Below are 21,362 nucleotides of genomic sequence, written 5' to 3'. Positions count from 1 at the left end.
GTGTTTGCTCTATTCTGGCTACACATTACCTAGCAGCCTTAGTCACCTCCCTCGCATTCTAATATTTCCCCTTCCCTCTTAGTCTTGATGTACGGTCTCAATTCAAAATGCTGCTATACTGTGCTTCTGAGCTCTTCCTGTGTTTTTTAAATTACATTTTTATTACAAGGAAAAATATGAATTTGCACTCTTCGATATGTTGTATTTCATTAACTGTCAGAAACATTTCAAACTGTGTTTTCAAACGATAAAACAAAGGCCAGGAACACAAACTACTTTCCCTATGTGAAAAGATATTACAAATTCTCCTCTTCCATCAGTGGTTAAAATCAGAAAATTGACCAACTGATGAAATGAATAATTGTCCAAAGGAAGAAATGGTGTTCTCTCTCCCAAAGCACAATGAAAGTTCATGGGATGAAGAACTAGAAAGGCAAATTAGGGCTGATGTTATTTGCTTGTCCTTAGAGGTAGATGGATTGTTAATAGATCTAGGAATCTATTATTGTACTGTTACTGAAGAACTGAGAAATAAACTGAGAAGAGCTGAGGAATAAAGATTACATCAATTACAAACAATAAATTTGGTTGCAACTGTTTAAAATTTAAAAGTGCTGTTTATTTTGAAAATTACAATGATTAGTGTGTCAAACAGGTGGAGGAGCTGCATACCTTACTCTGATTTGAGGGCATAGTAAAGCTTTCAATAATGACCAGAAGCTGCTGTCTGTGCATTCCGCAATAGAGTATTTCTGACAAGACCAGTGAAAAAGAGAGAAAAAACTGGAAAATACCACAAGCATCATTGTAAAGACGAGCAGAAAACCCAGAAGACATATGTTCTTTATCTGAGAATGAAACAAAATGGACGGGGCCGAATGGTTTTCATGTCTAGAGAAAGGGAGAAAAACATTACAATTTCCAATACAGGATCTGGCATTGTCTAAATAAGAAATACACACATTTCTTCTATTGATCACTACAGGTGTCTTAAGATTGAGACATTTGCATTAGTATATGAAATAATATCACATGCCGATCACTTGGTCAGTGCTTTCACAGGTCGATGTCACTTGCAACCTCACAAATAAATAAATAACTCCAAATTAAGATCGCAATTTATAATGCATATTTCCAAAGAGATTATACAACTATTGGTTAATTTTCATTCGGCTATGCATTTGATACTGGAATAAACTTGAGAGTTTAAACTTAAAGAAGGAGTGGGGTGGGGAGCCAGTTGTAGGACAGAAGTTGGAAGGGGATGGGAAGGTAGAAGTTAGGATCAGTAAGTCTCAAAGGTAAGACAGATGAAGGTGAACTTAGGATCATGCTTGCGATTATGATGTTGCCATTGTGAAACATGGTTGTGAGATGGACACGACTGCCAGCCAAATGTTCCAGGGTTTCTATGTTTTAGACCTGATCGAGGGGGAGACATAAGAGATAAGAAGTTGCTCTACCTATCAGGGAGACTGTCATGGTGGTTCCCAGAGAGGACATACTGGCGGGTTCGTTCACACAGGCGAAATGGGTGGAGCTTGAAAATAAGAATGATGCAAGCATTCTCTAATGAGATTGTATTTATAGGTCCTCCAATAGCAAGCAGGAAATAGAGGAACAGATATGTAGACAGATTACCAAGATTGTGCCAAAGCAACAGGATTGTCTTAGTGAGCCACTAACTTTACCAATATTGACTAGGACTTGCTCATTGCTAAAGGTTTAGACAGTGTAGAATTAGTGAGGTGTATCTCAAGAGGGTTCTTTGGTCCAACCTCAGATAGTCCAACCCAAGAAGGGAACACTGGTGCTTAGCTTAAGAAATGAGCTTGGCCCGTTAACTGGTGTTTCAGTAGAAGAGCATTATTGGGTATATTAATCACAACTCCATAAGCTTTGAAAATTGTTCTAAATAGGGATATAGGCAGACTTTGTGGGAAAGTGCTAAATTGGAGCAAGGCAATCTATTAGGCAGAGCTCGGGAGGGTACACTGGATATAGTTTATTGTTTAATTTGGTTTATGGTCACATATACCGAGGTACAATGAAAAGCTTTTTGTTGCAAGCTATCCAGTCAGCTGAAAGATTATGTGATTACAATTAAGCCATCCACACGGTACAGGATAGGGGGAATATCATTTAGTGCAAGATAAAGTACTGTAAAGTCCAATTAAAGATGCCTGAGGGGTGAGACTCATTCCTGATATTGCTGGTGGCCTTGCCAAGGCAGCATGGTGTAGATGGTCACAGGAAGGGTGGTTAGTTTGCTTGATGGCCTGGGCTACAATTTATTGCGTTCTTGGATGGAGCTGTCCCCAAACCCTGCTGTGATGCATCCTGTTAAAATGCTTTCCACAGCACTTCTGTAGAAGTTGGTGAGAGATGTTGAAGACATGCCATATTTACTCAGGAAGTAAGGCATTGGTGTAATTTCCTGGCCATTGCTTAGATATAGCTAGTCCAGGACAAGTTGCTGATGATATTTACTCCAACTTTCAACCATCCCTGCTTCAGTGCTGTCAATATATACTGGGGTATGTGTACCGCTTTGCTTCCTGAAGTCGATCACTGTCTATGTGACATTAACAAAGGCTGTTGTCTTGACATCAGGTTACGAGTTTCTCAATCTCCTCTCTACTCCGTCTCGTCTAGTGGAGCACCAGTGTTGAGGATTATCATAGAAGATGATTTGTCTCCTATCCTCACTGATTGTTGGGTGTTGGTCAGGAAGTCGAGGATCCAATTGCAGTGCTGACTCCAAGTTCCAGGAGTTTGGTGTTGGGTTTGGATCGCATAGATTTGCTACAAGCAGCTGTAGACTGAAAATAAGTCTGATGTTGGTGACTCATTTATCCAGGTGTTGCAGGGATAAATGTAGGGCCAGAGATGGCATTAGCCATGTTGTGGCGATAAGCAAATTGCAATGGGTCAATTTTGCTTGGTGAACTGGATTTAATTTGTTCCATAAACAGCCTCTCAAAGCACTTCATGATGGTGGATGTCAAAGCCACTGGACTAGGTGGGACTAAGGGGAAAAAAAGTTGTTCGGCACGGACTTGTAGGGCCGAGATGGCCTGTTTCCGTGCTGTAATTGTTATATGGTTATATGGTAGTCGTTGAGAAATGAGATCTTGTTTTTCTTTGGCACCACGATGATGGTGGTCTTCATGAAGCAGGTGGGTACCTCAGAACGGTGTAAGGAGGGATTAAAGATGTCCGTGATTACTGCCGCTAGTTGGCCTGTGCAGTTCCTAAGGATGCGGCCAGGGACTCTGTCTGGGCCAGTTGCTTTCCATGGGTTCACCCTCAGATAGGCTGATCTAACCTCTGCAACAGTGACCCTGGGAAAAGGCACACTTGAGTCTGATGGGACGAATGTTATCGCCTCTTTGTCCTTCTAGTCAAAGCGAGCATAGAATCTATTAAATTCATCAGGTAGAGCTGCAGAATCACCAATGATATTGCCTGACTTCGCTTTGCAGCCAGTTACAGTATTCTGCGTGTGTCTGAATGGTTATACTGGGACTCAGGATTGTCCCCGTATTGTCTTGGCATTCTTGAAGCAGTTGTTAATGGCTAAGACCACATCTTACACAGAGTCGTTTAAAAGCTAGTTGATCGAAGTTAAGAACCAGCATGTAAGGAGGGACAAAGATGCAAAGTGAGGGAACCTTGGATAACCATCAACGTAAACCTGGTCACAAAGAAATAGGAAGCACATACAAGATTTCCGAGGATGGAATCTGACAGGACCTTTGTGGAATATAGAGAAGGAGGAAATAACTCAATCAGGTGATTAGAGGGGCCAAAAGGTGCCTCAAAATGGCTTTACCGAGTTGGATTAAGGCAAACTCCAAAGCTTTTTAGACCTACATTAAAAACAGGAGAGTAAGCAAGGACCACTTCAGAATAAAGCATGGAATTTATGCTTGGAGTCTGGGGAAGTAGTTGTGGTCCTCAACGAGTACTCTGCATCAGTCTTCACCAAGGAGGACATGGAAGCCAGTGAGATTAGTGTGGAGAATACTGATGTGCAAGGGCAGTTTGAGATTAAAGGGCCTGTCCCACTTATGTGTCCTTGGCAAATTACGCGACCTCGTGGTCACGTTGAGCCGAGACGATCGAGCGAAGGTCGGGCGCCATTACATGCGTACGCCCAGCTGTCTGGAGCGCATGACGTCATTTGAAGATGGACACAAAGTTGATGTAACTTAGCGGTGACCGGCAGCATCTCTGGAGAGAAGCAATGGGTGACGTTTCGTGTCGAGACTTCATGAAAAGGGTCTTGACCCGAAACGTCACCCATTGCTTCTCTCCAGTGACGCTGCCGGTCCCGCTGAGTTACTCCAGTATTTTGTGTCTATGTTCAATTTTCTTGGCCCCGCTCTGGGAGCAGAAGTGGGGGCGGATCCAGACAGCAACGGCCGTGAGCCCCAGGCCGAGTTCGGCGATTGCCTGCTTCTGCTGCTGTTGGAGGTGAGACGTTGCGTTGCGCCAGGGTCTTGGGCCTGTCCCACTTTGGCCGTCAGTTCCGCGACAGGCTGTTGGCGCGCGAAGATTTCGTTCATTGCAAGAATTTCGGAGCCCCTCGCGATGTCGGAACTGGCCCCGCACAACTTCATACCCCTCCGCACTTCTAAGTGGGACCGGCCCCGCGCAGCCATACGGTGCCCGTACGCCTCATGCGACCACGAGGTCGCGTAATTTGCGAGCCAAAGACGCGTAAGTGGGACAGGCCCTTAAGAATGTGAAGGTGCTTGGGCTCTTGAAGAGCATTAACGTGGGTAAATCCCTAGGACCTGATGAGATTTATATATCACATTATTGAGAGAGGCAAGAGAGAACCTTGCGGGAACCTTGATAAAGATCGTTGCATCTTTCTCAGGTATGGACGAGGTCCTGGAGAGGAGCTAATGTTGTTCTTTTATTTAAGAAGGGAACTAGAGAAAATCCAAGGAAATATAGGCCAGTGAACCTCACATCTGTGGTAGGGAAGCTATTTGAGAGGATTTTTCAGAATAGGATTTACTCCCGCTTGGATGAGAATGGATTAATTAGGGACATTCATCATGGCTTTGTATGCGGCAGATCATATCTTACTAACTTTATCGAGTTTTTTGAGGAGGTGGTGTAGGTGATCGATGAGGGTAGGGTGGTGGATGTTGTCTACATGGATTTTAGTTCAGCATTTGTTAGACTGATCTAGACGATTAAGATGTACAGTGACTTGGTTACGTGGATTCAGAATACCAGATTCCAGAACTGACTAACTGATTGAAGACGGAGCATTGTGATGGAAGGATGATATTCAGGGTGGAGGTCTGTGACCAGTGGAGTTCCGCAGGGATCTGTGCCTTCTATCTTCTCTATAGTTGAAACAAAAATGGTTCCTTACCACAACTCTGCCAATCAATTAAAATTTGCCGCTATATCTCACAGATGTGGATACCACAAGAAACAAGTCCTGTTAAAAAGGACATAACACTTACTGCTCATCAGCTGCTTGTGCTGCCAACTCTGACTGTGTCATATTCCATCGAATGCACTGTTAATTAAAATGAAAGAATTAAATTATCAGATAGCTCTTGAAACATTCAACAATAGATTATTCTGTCCAAATAGTAACAGGACAATGCTCTTATTCAGGAGTGAAGATTATTTTACACTCTCCACTTCAACTGTTACCAAAATTACTAGATTTCAAACCTAATAGCATTTCAGTCAATTAAATGTCATGACATAACCTCAGCATTATTCTGCATACGTTTAGCAGCTCAGCAAGAAAACTATTAGGCAGTCTAGATTAATGTTTGCACTACTTCTATAATCTTCGCACATTTCTGCTGTTTTACATTAATTGTTAAATTTGTAATTGTGCCTATCATCAGCATATATTGATTACTCTGCGCTTCACGTCAACAAGAAATCTCATTGCACCATCATCAATATGACAAACTAATCTGGTTTGAGGTAGTGATCATTTCAGGTAGATTTCCAAAAAAATCCCAGGCTAATCATACTGCCAACTTTCAAAATACACATCCAATCATTTTCTACTAAAAGTCAGGGGATGAGTAATTTTGACTACAGTGAACAAAAAGCATCACACTTGCTCTGTACTTCACAATTTATTGCACAATCTATGCATATGCACCTATATGTTTTTGTCTTGTAACACAACACAATATCAAATTTAAACATAAGCATCAAAGTTTTATTGTTTGAGGGCATTCACTGGCTGACTTAGATTTAGAATCTAGGTGACAGTACCAGACTCAGCTTTAGTATAATTTGGAGATCCAGTGCAGAAACAGGCCCTTCGGCCCACCGAACCCTGCACACTAACACTATCCTACACACACACTGGGGCCAATTTACATTTATATCAACCCAATCAGCCTACAAACCTGTACGTCTTTGGAATGTAGGAGGAAACCAGAGCTTCCTGGAAAAAATCCACGCAGGTCAGAGAGAAGACCAAGGAAGACCAAGAAGAAGACCAAGACCAAGAAGACCAAGGAGCTCATTGTAGACTTCAGGAAGTCCAGAGGCGGCACGCACACCCCCATCCACATTAACGGGACGGAGGTGGAACGTGTTTCTAGCTTCAGGTTCCTGGGAGTCAACATCTCCGATGACCTCTCTTGGACCCACAATACCTCTACTCTGATCAAGAAGGCTCATCAGCGTCTCTTCTTCCTGAGGAGACTGAAGAAGGTCCATCTGTCTCCTCAGATCCTGGTGAACTTCTACCGCTGCACCATCGAGAGCATCCTTACCAACTGCATCACAGTATGGTATGGCAACTGCTCTGTCTCCGACCGGAAGGCATTGCAGAGGGTGGTGAAAATTGCCCAACGCATCACCGGTTCCTCGCTCCCCTCCATTGAGTCTGTCCAAAGCAAGCGCTGTCTGCGGAGGGCGCTCAGCATCGCCAAGGACTGCTCTCACCCCAACCATGGACTGTTTACCCTCCTACCATCCGGGAGGCGCTACAGGTCTCTCCGTTGCCGAACCAGCAGGTCGAGGAACAGCTTCTTTCCGGCGGCTGTCACTCTACTCAACAACGTACCTCGGTGACTGCCAATCACCACCCTCCACCCCGGACACTTATTATTATTTATTCAAATCGTTTGCTATGTCGCTCTTCCAGGGAGATGCTAAATGCATTTCGTTGTCTATGTACTGTACACTGACAATGACAATTAAAATTGAATCTGAATCTGAATCAGAATGTACATACAAGTACCCATAGTCAGGATCAAACCTGGGTCTCCGGTGCTGTAAGGCAGCGACAATACCACTGCGCCACCGTGCTGCTCATATCTACATTTGTGACCAAGTGTTCTCCAGTGGATTAAAACAGAAAATACTGCAGTCAAAATAAAGTAAATAAGGATCAAAAGAACCTTTCCTCTGGCTGCAGTATTGTGTGCAGGATAGGTTTACAGGGATAAGGGCCAAACGCAGGCAAATGGGGCTGGCGTAGATAGGGCACATTGGTCGGCAGAGACGAGTTGGGCCAAAAGGCCTGTTTCCATGCTATACAACTCAATCTGAACATGATTGTGTGGGAGAGAGTACAAAGATTTAAGACGTTTCCTGGTTTAGAGGATTTTAAATAAGGGACAGATTTGATAGGCCGGGCTTGTTTTCCATAGTGCAAAGCAAAATGAGCGGTGGCCTGATGAAAGCATGTAGAATTATGAAACATAAATAGGGTAGTTAGTCAAAATCATTTTCTCCTCATAGTAGCTATCAAAATAAGACGATATAGGTTCAAAGTGAGAGAGAGAGGTTTTAAAACTGAGAGGCTCAGTTCTGGGACCCCAGCTATTTACAATATATATTAATGATTTGGACGAGGGAATTGAATGCAACATCTCCAAGTTTGCAGAAGACACAAAGCTAGGGGCAGTGTGAGCTGTGAGGAGAATGCTAGGAAGCTGCAAGGTGACTTGGATAGGTTGGGTGAGTGGGCAAATGCATGGCAGATGCAGTATAATGTGGATAAATGTGAGGTTATCCACTTTGGTGGCAAAAACAGGAAAGTAGACTATTATCTGAATGGTGGCCGATTAGGAAAAGGGGAGATGCAACGAGACCTGGGTGTCATAGTACACCAGTCATTGAAAGTAGGCATGCAGGTGCAGCAGGCAGTGAAGAAAGCAAATGGTATGTTATCATTCATAGCAAAAGGATTTGAGTATAGGAGCAGGGAGGTTCTACTGCAGTTGTACAGGGTCTTGGTGAGACCACACCTGGAGTATTGTGTACAGTTTTGGTCTCCTAATCTGAGGAAAGACATTCTTGCCATAGAGGGAGTACAGAGAAGGTTCACCAGACTGATTCTTGGGATGTCAGGACTTTCATATGAAGACTGGATAGACTCGGCTTGTACTTGCTAAAATTTAGAAGATTGAGGGGGGATCTTATAGAAACTTACAAAATTCTTAAGGGGTTGGACAGGCTAGATGCATGAAGATTGTTCCCGATGTTGGGGAAGTCCAGAACAAGTGGTCACAGTTTAAGGATAAGGGGGAAATCTTTTAGGACCGAGATGAGAAAAACATTTTTCACACAGAGAGTGGTGAATCTCTGGAATTCTCTGCCACAGAAGATAGTTGAGGCCAGTTCATTGGCTATATTTGAGTTAGATGTGGCCCTTGTGGCTAAAGGGATCAGGGGGTATGGAGAGAAGGCAGGTACAGGATACTGAGTTGGATGATCAGCCATGATCATATTGAATGGCGGTGCAGGCTCGAAGGGCCGAATGGCCTAGTCCTGCACCTATTTTCTATGTTTCTAAAAGAGATCTGAGTTATGTTCTCTAGTGCTATGCTTGATTTCTCTTAAGTTGCTGCCACAGGAGGGGCTGGTGGGCCTGTTTCTGTGCACTCGCACCTTGCTCAAAAGAGAATGGAGCAGAAAAAGGAGATGCTAGAGGATAATGGACTGTTACTTTTCAGGTGGAGACCCTTCATCTGAACTGAAAGAATGAGGCGAAGTAGCCAGTATATGGTGGAGCAAGAGCTAAGAGGCAATAGGTGGAGACACAAGGAATGGTGGTTTATACAAAAAAAAAAGACAAAGTCATGGAGTAACAGTGGGATTGGAAGCATCTTTGGAGAAAATGGATTGATGTCGTTTCAGACCCCGAAGAAGGGTCCCGACCCAAAAAGTCACCCATCCGTACAATAGGTGGATGGAACACAGAAGGGGGTAGAAATTAGGTGCAGGAGTAGGCCATTCGGCCCTTCGAGCAATTGAGAGGTAACAATCAGGTGGGCGAGGGAAAGGGAGAGGTAGCAACAGAGGCTGGGAAGTGAGAAGTAGAGAAGACAACAGAATCTGGAACTAGTTAAGAAATAAAAGTCAGGGTCATACAGCATGGCAACAGATCCTTCAGCTCAACTTATCCATGTCGACAAAATGCCTCATCTAAGCTAGTCCCATTTTCCTGGCCTTTATCCCTCTATATCTTTCCTATGCATGCAATTGCCCAAATATATTTTAAATGTTGTTATTGTACCTGCCACAACTACTCCATCTAGCAACTTGTTTTGTCTCGCCGATGTACAAGTACCCACACCAGGAACACTGGATAGAAACATAGAAAATAGGTGCAGGAGTAGGCCATTCGGCCTTTGCAGAGAGCACTGCCATTCAATATGATCATGGCTGATCAGCCAAAATCATTACCCCGTTCCTGCTTTTTCCCCATATCCCTTGATTCTGTAAGCCTTAAGAGCGATATCTAACTCTCTCTTGAAAACATCTAATGAATTGGCCTCCACTGCCTTCTGTAGCAGACAATTCCAGATTCACAAATCTCTGGGTGAAAAAGTTTTGCTTCATCTCAGTCCTAAATGGCCTACTCCTTATTCTTAAACTGTGAGCATGGTTCTGGACTCCCCCAACATCAGGAACATTTTTCCTGCATCTAGCCTGTCCAATCCCTTAAGAATGTTATGTTTCTATAAGATATCCTCTCATCCTTCTAAATTATAGACAATAGACGGGGTGGGGGATTGCAACCTTCACGTGGTCCGCCCTGTTTCGACAAATGCAATCAACCCGGCATGCATAATCAAATAAGATCAAATAGAACAAGTTGTCCGACAACTTTAGACTGTGCACGCCATACGCACGAAGAAGAAAGTAGACAATAGGTGCAGTAGGCCATTCGGTCCTTCGAGCCAGTACCGCCATTCAATGTGATCATGGTTGATCATCCCCAATCAGTACCCCGTTCCTGCCTCCTCCTCATAGCCCCTGACTCCGCTATCTTTAAGAGTCCTACCTAGCTCTCTCTTGAACGTATCCAGAGAACCGTCCTCCACCGCCCTCTGAGGCAGAGAATTCCACAGACTGGCAACTCTCTACGTGAAAAAGCGTTTCCTCATCTCCGTTCTAAATGGCTTACCTCTTATTCTGAAACTGTGGCCCCTGGTGGAATTCCAGTCAATACAAGCCTTGTCGAACCATGCTTTCACATGTGTCAGTCCCACCATCCAGCGAATTAACCTGGTGAACCTACGCTGCACTCCCTCAATTGCAAGAATGTCTTTCCTCAAGTTAGGAGGCCAAAACGGCACACAATACTCCAGGTGTGGTCTCACCAGGGCCCTGTACAACTGCAGTAGGACCTCCTTGCTCCTAAACTCAAATCCTTTCGCAATGAAGGCTAACATGCCATTAGCTTTCTTCACTGCTTGCTGCACCTGCATGCTTACTTTCAGTGGCTGGTGTACAAGCACACCCAGGTCTCGTTGCACCTCTCCTTTTCCTAATCTGACACCATTCAGATAATAATCTGCCTTCTTGTTCTTGCCACAAAGGTGGATAACCTCACATTTATTCACAGTATACTGCATCTGCCCACTTACCCAACCTATCCAAGATGCAGTAGTGAGGTTAGAGGAGGTACATGTGAATCTCTGTCTAACCTGGAAGGACGGTCGGGGTCCCGAGATGGAGTCGAGGGAGTAAATGTAAGAACACAAGTTGCATCTCCTGCGGTTGCAGGGGAAAGTACCTGGGGAGGCAGTGGTTTGGTTGGGAAGGGATGAGTTAACTGAGGAGTTACGGAGGGAGCAGTTTCTGTAGAAGGCGGCAAGGGATGGAGATGGGAAGAAGTGATTGGTGGTGGGATTCCTTAGGAGGTGACGGAAATGTTGGAGGATAATGTGTTGGATGCAGAGGCTGGCAGGGTAAAAGGTGAGAACCAGGGGGATTCTGTCCATGTTGCATCTGCGGGGAGGTGGAGCAAGAGTAGAACTATGGGACACAGCGGAGACACGTGTGAGGACCCCATCATCAAAGAAGGGGGTACCTATGTTCCCTGAAGAATGCGGACATCTCGGTACCTGGTATGGGACACCTCATCTTGGAAGCAGATGGGGCATAGACGGAGGAACTGTGAGTAGGGAATAGCATCTTTGCAACAGCCAGGGTGGGAAGAAGTGTAATCCAGATAGCTGCGGGAGTCAGTAGGTTTGTAATAGGTGTCCGTCGATAGTCTGTCTCCTGTGATGGAGACGGAGAAATTGTGAAGGGGAGAAAGGTGTCTGAGATAGTCAAGTGAATTTGAAGGCAGGGTGAAAGTTAGGGGTGAAATAAATAAAGTCCATGAGTCTGGACAAATGCAGTCGTCAATGTTGTGGAGAAAGAGTTGAGGGGTAGGACCAGTGTACCTCTGGAATAAGGACTGTTTGATGTACCCGACAAAAAGGCAGCTTGGGCCCATGAGAGTGCCCATGGCTACACCTTTGATTTGGATAAAGTGGGAGGAGTCAAAATACAAGGTGGCAGATGGGAACAAGAGAGCAAGGAGTTGGCTGGGGGCATAGTGGAAAGGGGCTGTATGAGTGGACCTGGGTCGACGAGGAGAGGGAAAAGGATAGGGCGGGGAAATTCTGTGCTACTGCCGTGGCCATAGGTCGTATTTCTCTGGTTTGCATCTGGCCTCACCCTGGCAGTGGGAGAGGTTGAGGACAGGCTGGTTGGTGTGAGAATGAAACAAAGCGATGAGAAGATGGCTTTGGTTAGTTTCATTTAGACATACAGCATGGAAAGAGGCCCTTTAGCTAACCATTGATCATCTGTACACCTTCTAAGTTTTCACACAGAGAGTTCTGAGTGTGTGGAATTTGCTGCCTCAGAGGGTAATAGAGGCTGGTTCTCTGGATGCTTTCAACATAGAAACATAGACATAGAAAATATGTGCAGGAGTAGGCCTGTTAGGCGCTTCCCCCTCCTGGTGAATGCTATGTACTTCTCTGTACTTTCTCCCGAGTACAGGCCACGTGGCTGTGAGTCTGGAATCAAGGGGTTAAAGGCTCCTGTACCCGATTGGCCAAGTGGCGTCAGGTGACGGGTGACTCATCTGAAGCTTAAATACCAGAGCTTCCCAGGATTCTCCCTCTTCTTCGTCGACCCTGACTAATGAGCAGACTGCTGGTGTGAGCCGAGGGAGGCCTGGCCACATGGCATAGAATTTTGTGTACTTTCACCATTCCTTGGTAACAAATATTGAATTGGGACGGATAAGGGCTGACCTTAGTGTTTTCGTGTATTTTGTTTCAGGGTTATATCTCTTTAGGCAGGTTTTAGAGTCTCCGGTTCGACGGTCCATCACGTGGCTGGCTGGAGCACTGTTAAATTGTTTGTCAGTCATATCCCTGACTGGGTTGTTTAAATCAGGTTTGGGTTTTGTGTTCCATTAAATAATCAAAACTATTTTTGAACTTGAACCTGGTTTTTGCCTTGTGTAACGCGTCTCTGAAGTACCTGCATTCGGGAGTCGTAACAAGGCCATTCGGCCCTTCGAGCCTGCACCGACCGCCATTCAATATGATCATGGCTGATCATCCAACTCAGTATCCTGTACCTGCCTTCTCTCCTTCCCTTTAGCCACAAGGGTCACATCTAACTCCCTCTTAAATATAACCAATGAACTGGCCTCAACTACCTTCTGTGGCAGAGAATTCCAGAGATTCACCACTCTCTGTGTGAAAAATGTTTTTCTCATCTCGGTCCTAAAAGTTTTCCCCCTTATCCTTAAACTGTGACCCCTTGTTCTGGACTTCCCCAACATCGGGAACAATCTTCCTGCATCTAGCCTGTCCAACCCCTTAAGAATTTTGTAAGTTTCTATAAGATCCCCCCTTAATCTTCTAAATTCTAGCGAGTACAAGCCGAGTCTATCCAGTCTTTCTTCATATGAAAGTATGACATCCCAGGAATCAGTCTGGTGAACCTTCTCTGTACTCCCTCTATGGCAAGAATGTCTTTCCTCAGATTAGGAGAACAAAACTGTATCCAATACTCCAGGTGTGGTCTCACCAAGACCCTGTACAACTGCAGTAGAACCTCCCTGCTCCTATACTCAAATCCTTTTGCTATGAATGCTAACATACCATTTGCTTTCTTCACTGCCTGCTGCACCTGCATGCCTACTTTCAATGACTGGTCTACCATGACACCCAGGTCTCATTGCATCTCCCCTTTTCCTAATCGGCCGCCATTCAGATAATTGATCTTATTGAAACATATAGGATTATTAAGGGATTGGACACGCTAGAGGCTGGAAACATGTTCCGATGTTGGTGGAGTCCAGAACCAGGTACCACAGTTTAAGAATAAGGAGAGTAAGTAGGGGATGGAGTCCTTCCAGGAAGCAGGGTGGGAAGAAGCGTAGCCCAGATAGCCATGGGAGTCAGTGGGCTTATAGTGGATGTCGGTCAGTAGTCGTCCCACCCTGCTTCCTGTAAGGACTCCTTCCCCTACTCCCAATTCCTCCATCTACTCCGCATCTGCACCCAGGATGAGGTGTTCCACACCAGGGCATCGGAAATGTAATAATTCTTCAGAGAACGGGGGTTCCCCTCCCCTACTATAGATGAGGCTCTCACCAGGGTCTCTTCTATATCCCATGACTCTGCTCTCACTCCCCACCCCCCTACTCGTATCAAGGGCAGAATCCCCCTTGTCCTCACCTTCCACCCCCACCAGCCGTAAAATATAACAAATAATCCTCCGACATTTTTGCCACCCCCAACGTGATCCCACCATTTGCCACATCTTCCCACCTCCTCTCCTGTCTGCTTTCCGCAGAGACCGCTCCCTCTGTTACTCCCTGGTCAATTTGGCCCTTCTCCCCCATACCACCCTCTCTCCGGGCACTTTCCCTTGCAACCGTAAGAAATGCTACACTTCTCGCTCTACCTCCCCCCTTGACTCCATTCAAGGACCCAAGCAGTCTTTCCAGATGCGGTAGAGATTCACCTGCACCTCCTCCAACCTCATCTATTGCATCCGCTGCTCCAGATGTCAGCTGCTCTACATCTGTGAGCACAAGCGTAGGCTTGGCGATCGCTTCGCTTAACACCTCCGATCGGTTCGCAATAACCAACCTGATCTCCTGGTGGCAACGCTTCAACTCCTCCTCCCATTCTGAATCTGACCTTTTTGTCCTGGGCCTCCTCCATGGCCAGAGTGAGGACCACCGTAAATTGGAGGAGCAGCACCTCATATTCCGCCCTGTACAGGCAGTCTGCACCCCAGAGGTATGAACATTGACTTTTCTAATTTCAGATAGTCCCTACTTTCTTCTCACTTTCTCAGCTCTCCCTCAGCCCACTGGCTCCTCATCTTCCTTTCTTCTTCTCGCCCCCCCCCACCCCCCCATCAGTCTGAAGAAGGGTTTCTACCGAAACGTTGCCTATTTCCTTCGCTCCATAGATGTTGCCTCACTCACTGAGTTTCTCCAGCATTTTGGTCTACCTTCAATTTTCCAGCATTTGCAGTTCCTTCTTAAACATACTGATTGTGGGTGATCAGCCAAGATCACAGTGAATGACAGTGCTGGCTCGAAGGGCCCAATGGCCTACTCCTGCACCTATTGTCTATTGTTAAGCAAGTGCAACATAATCTGATTTACATCAGGTATGGGTTGATAAGTATCAATTAACATTCACATCGGGTAAGTGCTAAGTGACGACCATTGTCCATATGAGAATCTATTTACTAGCTGAATCCCTCACCCCCAACATGCTGGGGGAGGGGTATTACATTTCACCAGTAATGTGACTGAACCTGCCATACTAAGGAGAGCAGATCCTCGCCAGGAGAAGAATTCAGCGGGTCATGCAACATCTGTAGAAGCAAATGGACAGTCGATGTTTGGGGTTGAGGCCCTTCATTTAGATGCTTCTCCACCTCAAAACTGTCCATTTCCCTCCACAGAGGCTGACTAACCACTTAGTTCGTCCAGCTGCTCCCCCTTTTTTCTAAAATTTCAGCATCAGCCTCTTGCATCAGATATACTAAGAGCTGGTTATCCTGCAGCAAAAGATTAATGTCCTAGCTCGCTAAAACCAACCAGATATAAGCACAGCAGTCTCATCAGCACACCCCTTACCACATATATAGGAAAGGATCAGAGGGATATGGAACAGGTACTATCTTGGGTCAAAGTGCCAGTTCCATGCCATATGACTCTATGCCAGGTAGTTACACATGATTTGGGCCTTGAAATCATTCACATTTCATCATAACTGGATCAAAATCATATTTAATATAGTCATGGTGCTATATAGTATAGAAACAGGCTCTATGGTGAAACTCATCCATACTGATCAAGATGGATGGCCTACATTTGGCCCATATCCCGCTAAAACTTTCCTACTCATGAACGTCTCCAAATGACTTTCAAACATTGTAAATGTACCTGCCTTTACCACTTCCTTTGCAGCATGTTCCTCATATTCAAGACCCACCGTGTGCAAACATGTCTCTCGGGTTCCTATCTTTTATTTCCTATCTTAAAACTATTAGTGTTTGACTACATTACCCTTGGAAAAAGACTGAGACAATCCATTTTATCCATGACCCTCATGATTTTATAGATCTCCATATTCTCGCCCATCGGCCTCCTGCGCTCCAGAAAAATCAGTCCAGCCTGTTCACCCCCTAGTCCCAGCAACATCCTCATTAATCTCATCATTCATTTTCAAATATTGCTCCACAATAGCTCTTTGAATTCTCACTACACCTATTCTAACACTCTGCCCTCCAATCACTCAAGTAACCCCTTGTTAGAACAGACCGTGGGGGGGGGGAAGATGGTGCCCATCACTGTCGATTGTCTGCTATAACCAGGTAAGGAATGTCATTGGATGTTGTAGAAACAAACAACTCCAGTTGCTGGTTAATACACAAAAGGACACAAAGTGCTGGAGTAACTCAGCAGGTCTGGCAACATCTCTGGACAACATGGATAAGTGACGTTTCAGGTTGAGACTCTTCAGACTCTCGGTCTGGAACTGTGCCTGGAATTCAGCTGCAGGCAGCCGGGGGAGAGGCAAGGATCAGCAAAGTCAATGGTAGTGACCCTCGGGCGGCTGGTAGCTGTGGCAGTGCAGGAGCGGCCTGGAAGCTATGTGGGCCTACGGTAGCAGCAGAAAGACCGGCGTAGAAGTGGTGCGAGGTCGGGGGTGTAGGGGTCAGCTGGCCAAGTGGCGCCATCTGGAGGTGACAGGGGAGACGGCGTGAGCCAGGGGTAGCATGGTAGGTCAGTCCACTATAACCAAAATCTGTTATAAAGAGGTCTGTTAAAATGAGGGTTTACTGTATTCAATTCCCCTGGTTTTACTCTTAGAAACATCCTACAAACCTCTCTCCATCTATATATGAGAGATATATCTTTCCTATGACCCTTTTGATTATGCTCATTCTAATCCCACATTTCTGCTCACTGCTCTTTTTCTTTTAACACTTATTTAAGAATCATCATTTTTATGTTATAGGATGCAATACATCCAAGTGCAATATCACTGGCCTGAATTAAGACAAGTAACCCCAAAGGGGGAAAGTAAATGAGACTCCTATGATCCATGAATTTACTAACAATGTTTCCTTCATGCTTCTGCTCACTCGAAAATAGCTCATCATAAAGCAGTTCTAAATTGCCTGCAAGACAGAAAAACAAGCATGAGCAAAATAAGATATTTCTACTTTTTGCTCACAATATACCATTCAGTGAGAAATCTTAAAGAAAAGTTTTCATTTTTAATAAACTTTGATGCATTATCAGTAAATGCCAGCTGATATCAACTGAACTTCAATTGAACTTTTATTCATTTGAATGGAGGCATTGTTCTGTTAAATATTTTATGTGAAATAACAGATTCCATTCATTTGTTCATTCATTCTCAAGATCATAACTTGTAAGGCACCAATGTTGTATGTCTGAAGTCACACACAGTCCAAAATAGATGCAGACTAGTTTCCTTCCCCTAAGAACAGATCGGTTTATGAGTATCTGATTAACTTCATGGGCATTGTAATCAGATTTTTATTTTTAATGTAGATTTTATGAACTAATACTACTAAATCAAATTAAGCAGTTCATTTCATTACTGTCTTAGAATATTTCTTGCTGTGCACATCTTGTTGATACGTCTGCCTAAATTCACCAATGCTAAAACTATCAGACACATTGTCAACCAGCATTTGGCCTATAAGGGCACCATCCCGCCTGAGGTCATTTGTTGCTGGCCCTGATTTGTCCTGGACAATTTGCATTTGTTGTGAATACTTTATGCCATTTAGTCAGGATATTTTAGTTTAACCGGCGGGACTTTAGGTGGCCATTGGCAACCGTTAATTTTGAGCTCTGCTCCCTCCCCTCCCCTCACATCCCCTTCCCCGCTCTCCCTCCCTTCACCCATTCTCCAACCCCCCCCCCCCCCCCCCCGCCACTTTCCCCGACACCCCCCATTTGTGGACTCAGCCTGTGACAGCTATATCCCACTAATAGTACTGCACAAAGACCTCATCATCTATTTTAGTAACATTGACTATGGGATAAATGCAGACTTTGGGATATAGTCCCATCTACCTGCACTCAGACCCTCCATTCCTTTCCCGTCCATATCCCTATCCAATTTATTTTTAAATGATAAAATCGAACCTGCCTCCACCACTTCCACTGGAAGCTCATTCCACACAGCTACCACTCTGAGTAAAGAAGTTCCCCCTCATGTTATGCCTAAACTTCTGTCCTTTAATTCTCAAATCATGTCCTCTTGTTTGAATCTTCCCTACTCTCAATGGAAAAAGCTTATCCACGTCAACTCTGTCTATCCCTCTCATCGTTTTAAAGACCTCTATCGTCCCCCCTTAACCTTCTGCGCTCCAAAGAATAAAGACCTAACTTGTTCAACCTTTCCCTGTAACTTAGTTGCTGAAACCCAGGCAACATTCTAGTAAATCTCCTCTGTACTCTCTCTATTTTGTTGACATCCTTCCTATAATTTGGCAACCAATATTGTACACCATACTCCAGAATTGGCCTCACCAATGCCTTGTACAATTTTATTACATCCCATCTTCTATACTCAATGCTCTGATTTATAAAGGCCAGCACACCAAAAGCTTTCTTTACCACACTATCTACATGAGATTCCACCTTCAGGGAACTATGCACAGTTATTCCTAGATCCCTCTGTTCAACTGCATTCCTCAATTCGCTACCATTTACCATGTACGTCCTATTTTGATTTGTCCTGCCAAGATGTAGCACCTCACACTTATCAGCATTAAACTCCATCTGCCATCTTTCAGCCCACTCTTCCAAATGGCCTAAATCTCTCTGTAGACTTTGAAAATCTACTTCATTATCCACAACACCACCTATCTTAGTATCATCTGCATACTTACTAATCCAATTTCCCACACCATCATCCAGATCATTGATGCATATGACAAACAACAGTGGACCTAACACAGATCCCTGTGGCACCCCACTAGTCACCGGCCTCCAACCTGACAAGTCAGTCATCCACCATTACTCTCTGGCATCTCCCACTGTTGAATCCATCTTGCTACTCCACCATTAATGCCCAACAATTGAACCTTCCATGTGGAGCCTTATCAAAGGCCTTTCTGAAGTCCACTGTGTGCAATATAACGTGCAATATTTCCACTATCTATTTATTTATTTTATTCATTGATCTTGCCGGTAATATGAGAGTTAATGGTTGATTGGGTTTTTGTTCTTTTAAATCTTTTTATCCTGTGCCTTCTATTGTGTACCACAGAAGGAGATGCACTGAAATTGTGTTGTACAGTTGCTGTGCAATGACAAGAAAACGTATTCTATTCTATTCTTCTATTCATATAGACAACACTCCAATTTCCCTAGTAACCTCTTCAAAAAATTCAAGAAAATTAGTCAAACATGACCTTCCAGGCACAAATCCGTTGACTGTTCCTAATCAGACCCTGTTTATCCAGATGCTTATATATATTATCTCTAAGTATCCTTTCCATTAATTTGCCCACCACTGACGTCAAACTAACAGGTCTATAATTGCTAGGTTTACTCTTAGACCCCTTTTTAAACAATGGAACATGCGCAGTACGCCAATCCTCCGGCACTATTCCCGTTTCTAATGACATTTGAAATATTTCTGTCATAGCCCCTGCAATTTCTACACTAACTTCCCTCAATGTCCTAGGGAATATCCTGTAAGTACCTAGAGACTTATCCACTTTTAGATTTTTCAAAAGTGTCAGTACTTCCTCTTCTTTGAATCTCAAAGTATCCATAGCTACTCTACTTGTTTCCTTTACGTCACATAATTCAATATCCTTCTCCTTGATGAATACCGAAAAAAATAAATTGTTCAATATCTCCCTCATCTCTTTTGGCTCTGCAGATAGCTGTCCACTCTGACTCTCTAATGGACCAATTTTATCCCTTGTTATCCTTTTGCTATTAATATAGCTGAAGAAACCCTTTGGATTTACTTTCATCTTACTTGTCAAAGCAACCTCATATCTTCTTTTAGCTTTTCTAATTTCTTTCTTAAGATTCTTTTTACATTCTTTATACTCCTCAAGCACCACATTTACTCCATTTAGTTCCGAGATACAGTGCCCTTCGGATCACTCAGTCCGCACCGACCAGCGATCCCCCGCATACTATCCCACACAAGCTAGGGTCAATTTATACTTATACCAAGCCTATCAACCTCGGGTTAGGGTTAGGTTTTCCTCCCGCACTACAACGGCGCACCTGGTTTGTATAAATTGGCCCTAGCGCGTGTTGGATGGTGTGCGGAGGATCGCTGGTCGCAGGCTTGGGCCCAGCGGGGGGGAAGCGAGGGCTCGTGGCGGGGAGAGGGGTTGTGTGGCGTAGACCCGGCCGGTGCGGCGCCTGGTGTCAGGTCATGGCCGCTGCCAGGAGTGGGTTCAGAGTGAGTCGCTCCCGCTTCCCCCTGGGCCTGGAGAAACGGGCACTCCCTTTTTTTTCCCCAAATCATCCCGCGGGTCGGATCGAACCCTTCGCAGGTAGTTTAACAGCCCCGATATAAAACAAACAGATTTCCCCTCCCCGCAACGCAACATTTCACGGTCCCACTTACCCAACTAGGCCCGGGATGTCGAGGCGATGCATTGAAAATGGTGGCGTTGATCCCGCCCACTGCGCGCTCGCGGAGATGGCGTAATTTTGCGTCGCTACCGCGTCACCAGCTTCCCCCACTTGCGCAAGCGCGGATGGTCACAAATATTTTATTTTTCAAACCATCCCGCGGCCCGGAACTAGAATTTCCCGAATTTCGGGTAAATTCCTTCCATTTTGTTTCTCTCTGAACTTTTTTTTACTCTGGAAAAATAGGGTGTGCGACCGCACCCAATGCACCCCCCCATTCGGACGGCCATGTCTCGGGTTCTTGAGCCGAGGCGCGAGCGTACTGCGTGTCGCTCTTTGCGACCTCATCACTTGGATGCTCCGGGGGCATCTCTCGGGTTCTCATTCCAGAGCCCTGGGGGGGTGAGGGCTGCTGGGCTGTGGGTGGGGCGGGGCGATACGGCCGGCCGCACTCACCTGCTCCTCGGGATCTCTCGGAGTGCGAGTTGCCGTTGGGGGCGAGTTATGCGGGGGGGGAGCACTTAGCTCGCAGCTCGTGTAAAACAGTGGCCAACAGGCTGCGCCTTGAAAGAGGCATTTTGACGTCATCAGCCCATTAGCACAAGAAGATGTGAATCACACACAAGCAAACAAATAAACAATCAGAGTTTTATAAGTATACTAGACCAAGTGCAGACCCGTTGGGTCTGTTCCCCCAACGGGGGGTGGAGGGGACGAGAAGGAGGGTGGGTGAGGGGGGGGGGGGGGGGGGGGGAGAGGGGGGGAGAGAGAGATGGGAGGAGAGATGGGAGGGAGGGGGAGGAGAGAGGGGAGGAGAGAGAGGGGGAGAGGAGAGAGGGGAGGAGAGGGGAGAGATGGAGAGGGGAGGAGAGAGAGGGGAGGAGAGGGAGAGGGGGGAGAGGGGGAGAGGGGGGAG

At 45.3% G+C, this 21,362-nt stretch overlaps 1 protein-coding gene across 19 annotated transcripts in view; it reads right to left on the bottom strand.

Moving 5' to 3' along the window:
• Positions 1–595: 595 nt before the first annotated feature.
• The window catches only part of LOC129694990 (protein KASH5-like), a 244,456-nt gene continuing 223,689 nt past the window's right edge, over positions 596–21,362 (bottom strand). For 15 of the 19 annotated variants that reach the window (XM_055631736.1, XM_055631746.1, XM_055631735.1 and 12 more), the window contains 3 exons: positions 16,916–16,977; positions 5,493–5,548; positions 596–891 (listed from right to left, as the gene is read on the bottom strand). In XM_055631736.1, coding sequence (XP_055487711.1) covers positions 648–891; positions 5,493–5,548; positions 16,916–16,977 — 362 coding nt within the window. In that variant the 3' untranslated portion in view covers positions 596–647. The remainder of the gene's footprint in view (positions 892–5,492; positions 5,549–16,915; positions 16,978–21,362) is intronic. The other 4 variants (XM_055631743.1, XM_055631744.1, XM_055631749.1 and 1 more) reach the window with 2 other exon arrangements.

Source organism: Leucoraja erinacea, unplaced genomic scaffold, assembly GCF_028641065.1.
Source record: "Leucoraja erinacea ecotype New England unplaced genomic scaffold, Leri_hhj_1 Leri_88S, whole genome shotgun sequence".
Classification (NCBI taxonomy): domain Eukaryota; kingdom Metazoa; phylum Chordata; class Chondrichthyes; order Rajiformes; family Rajidae; genus Leucoraja; species Leucoraja erinaceus.
Note: the sequence above shows the minus strand (reverse complement) of the source record. Positions and strands in the feature narration are given on the sequence as shown.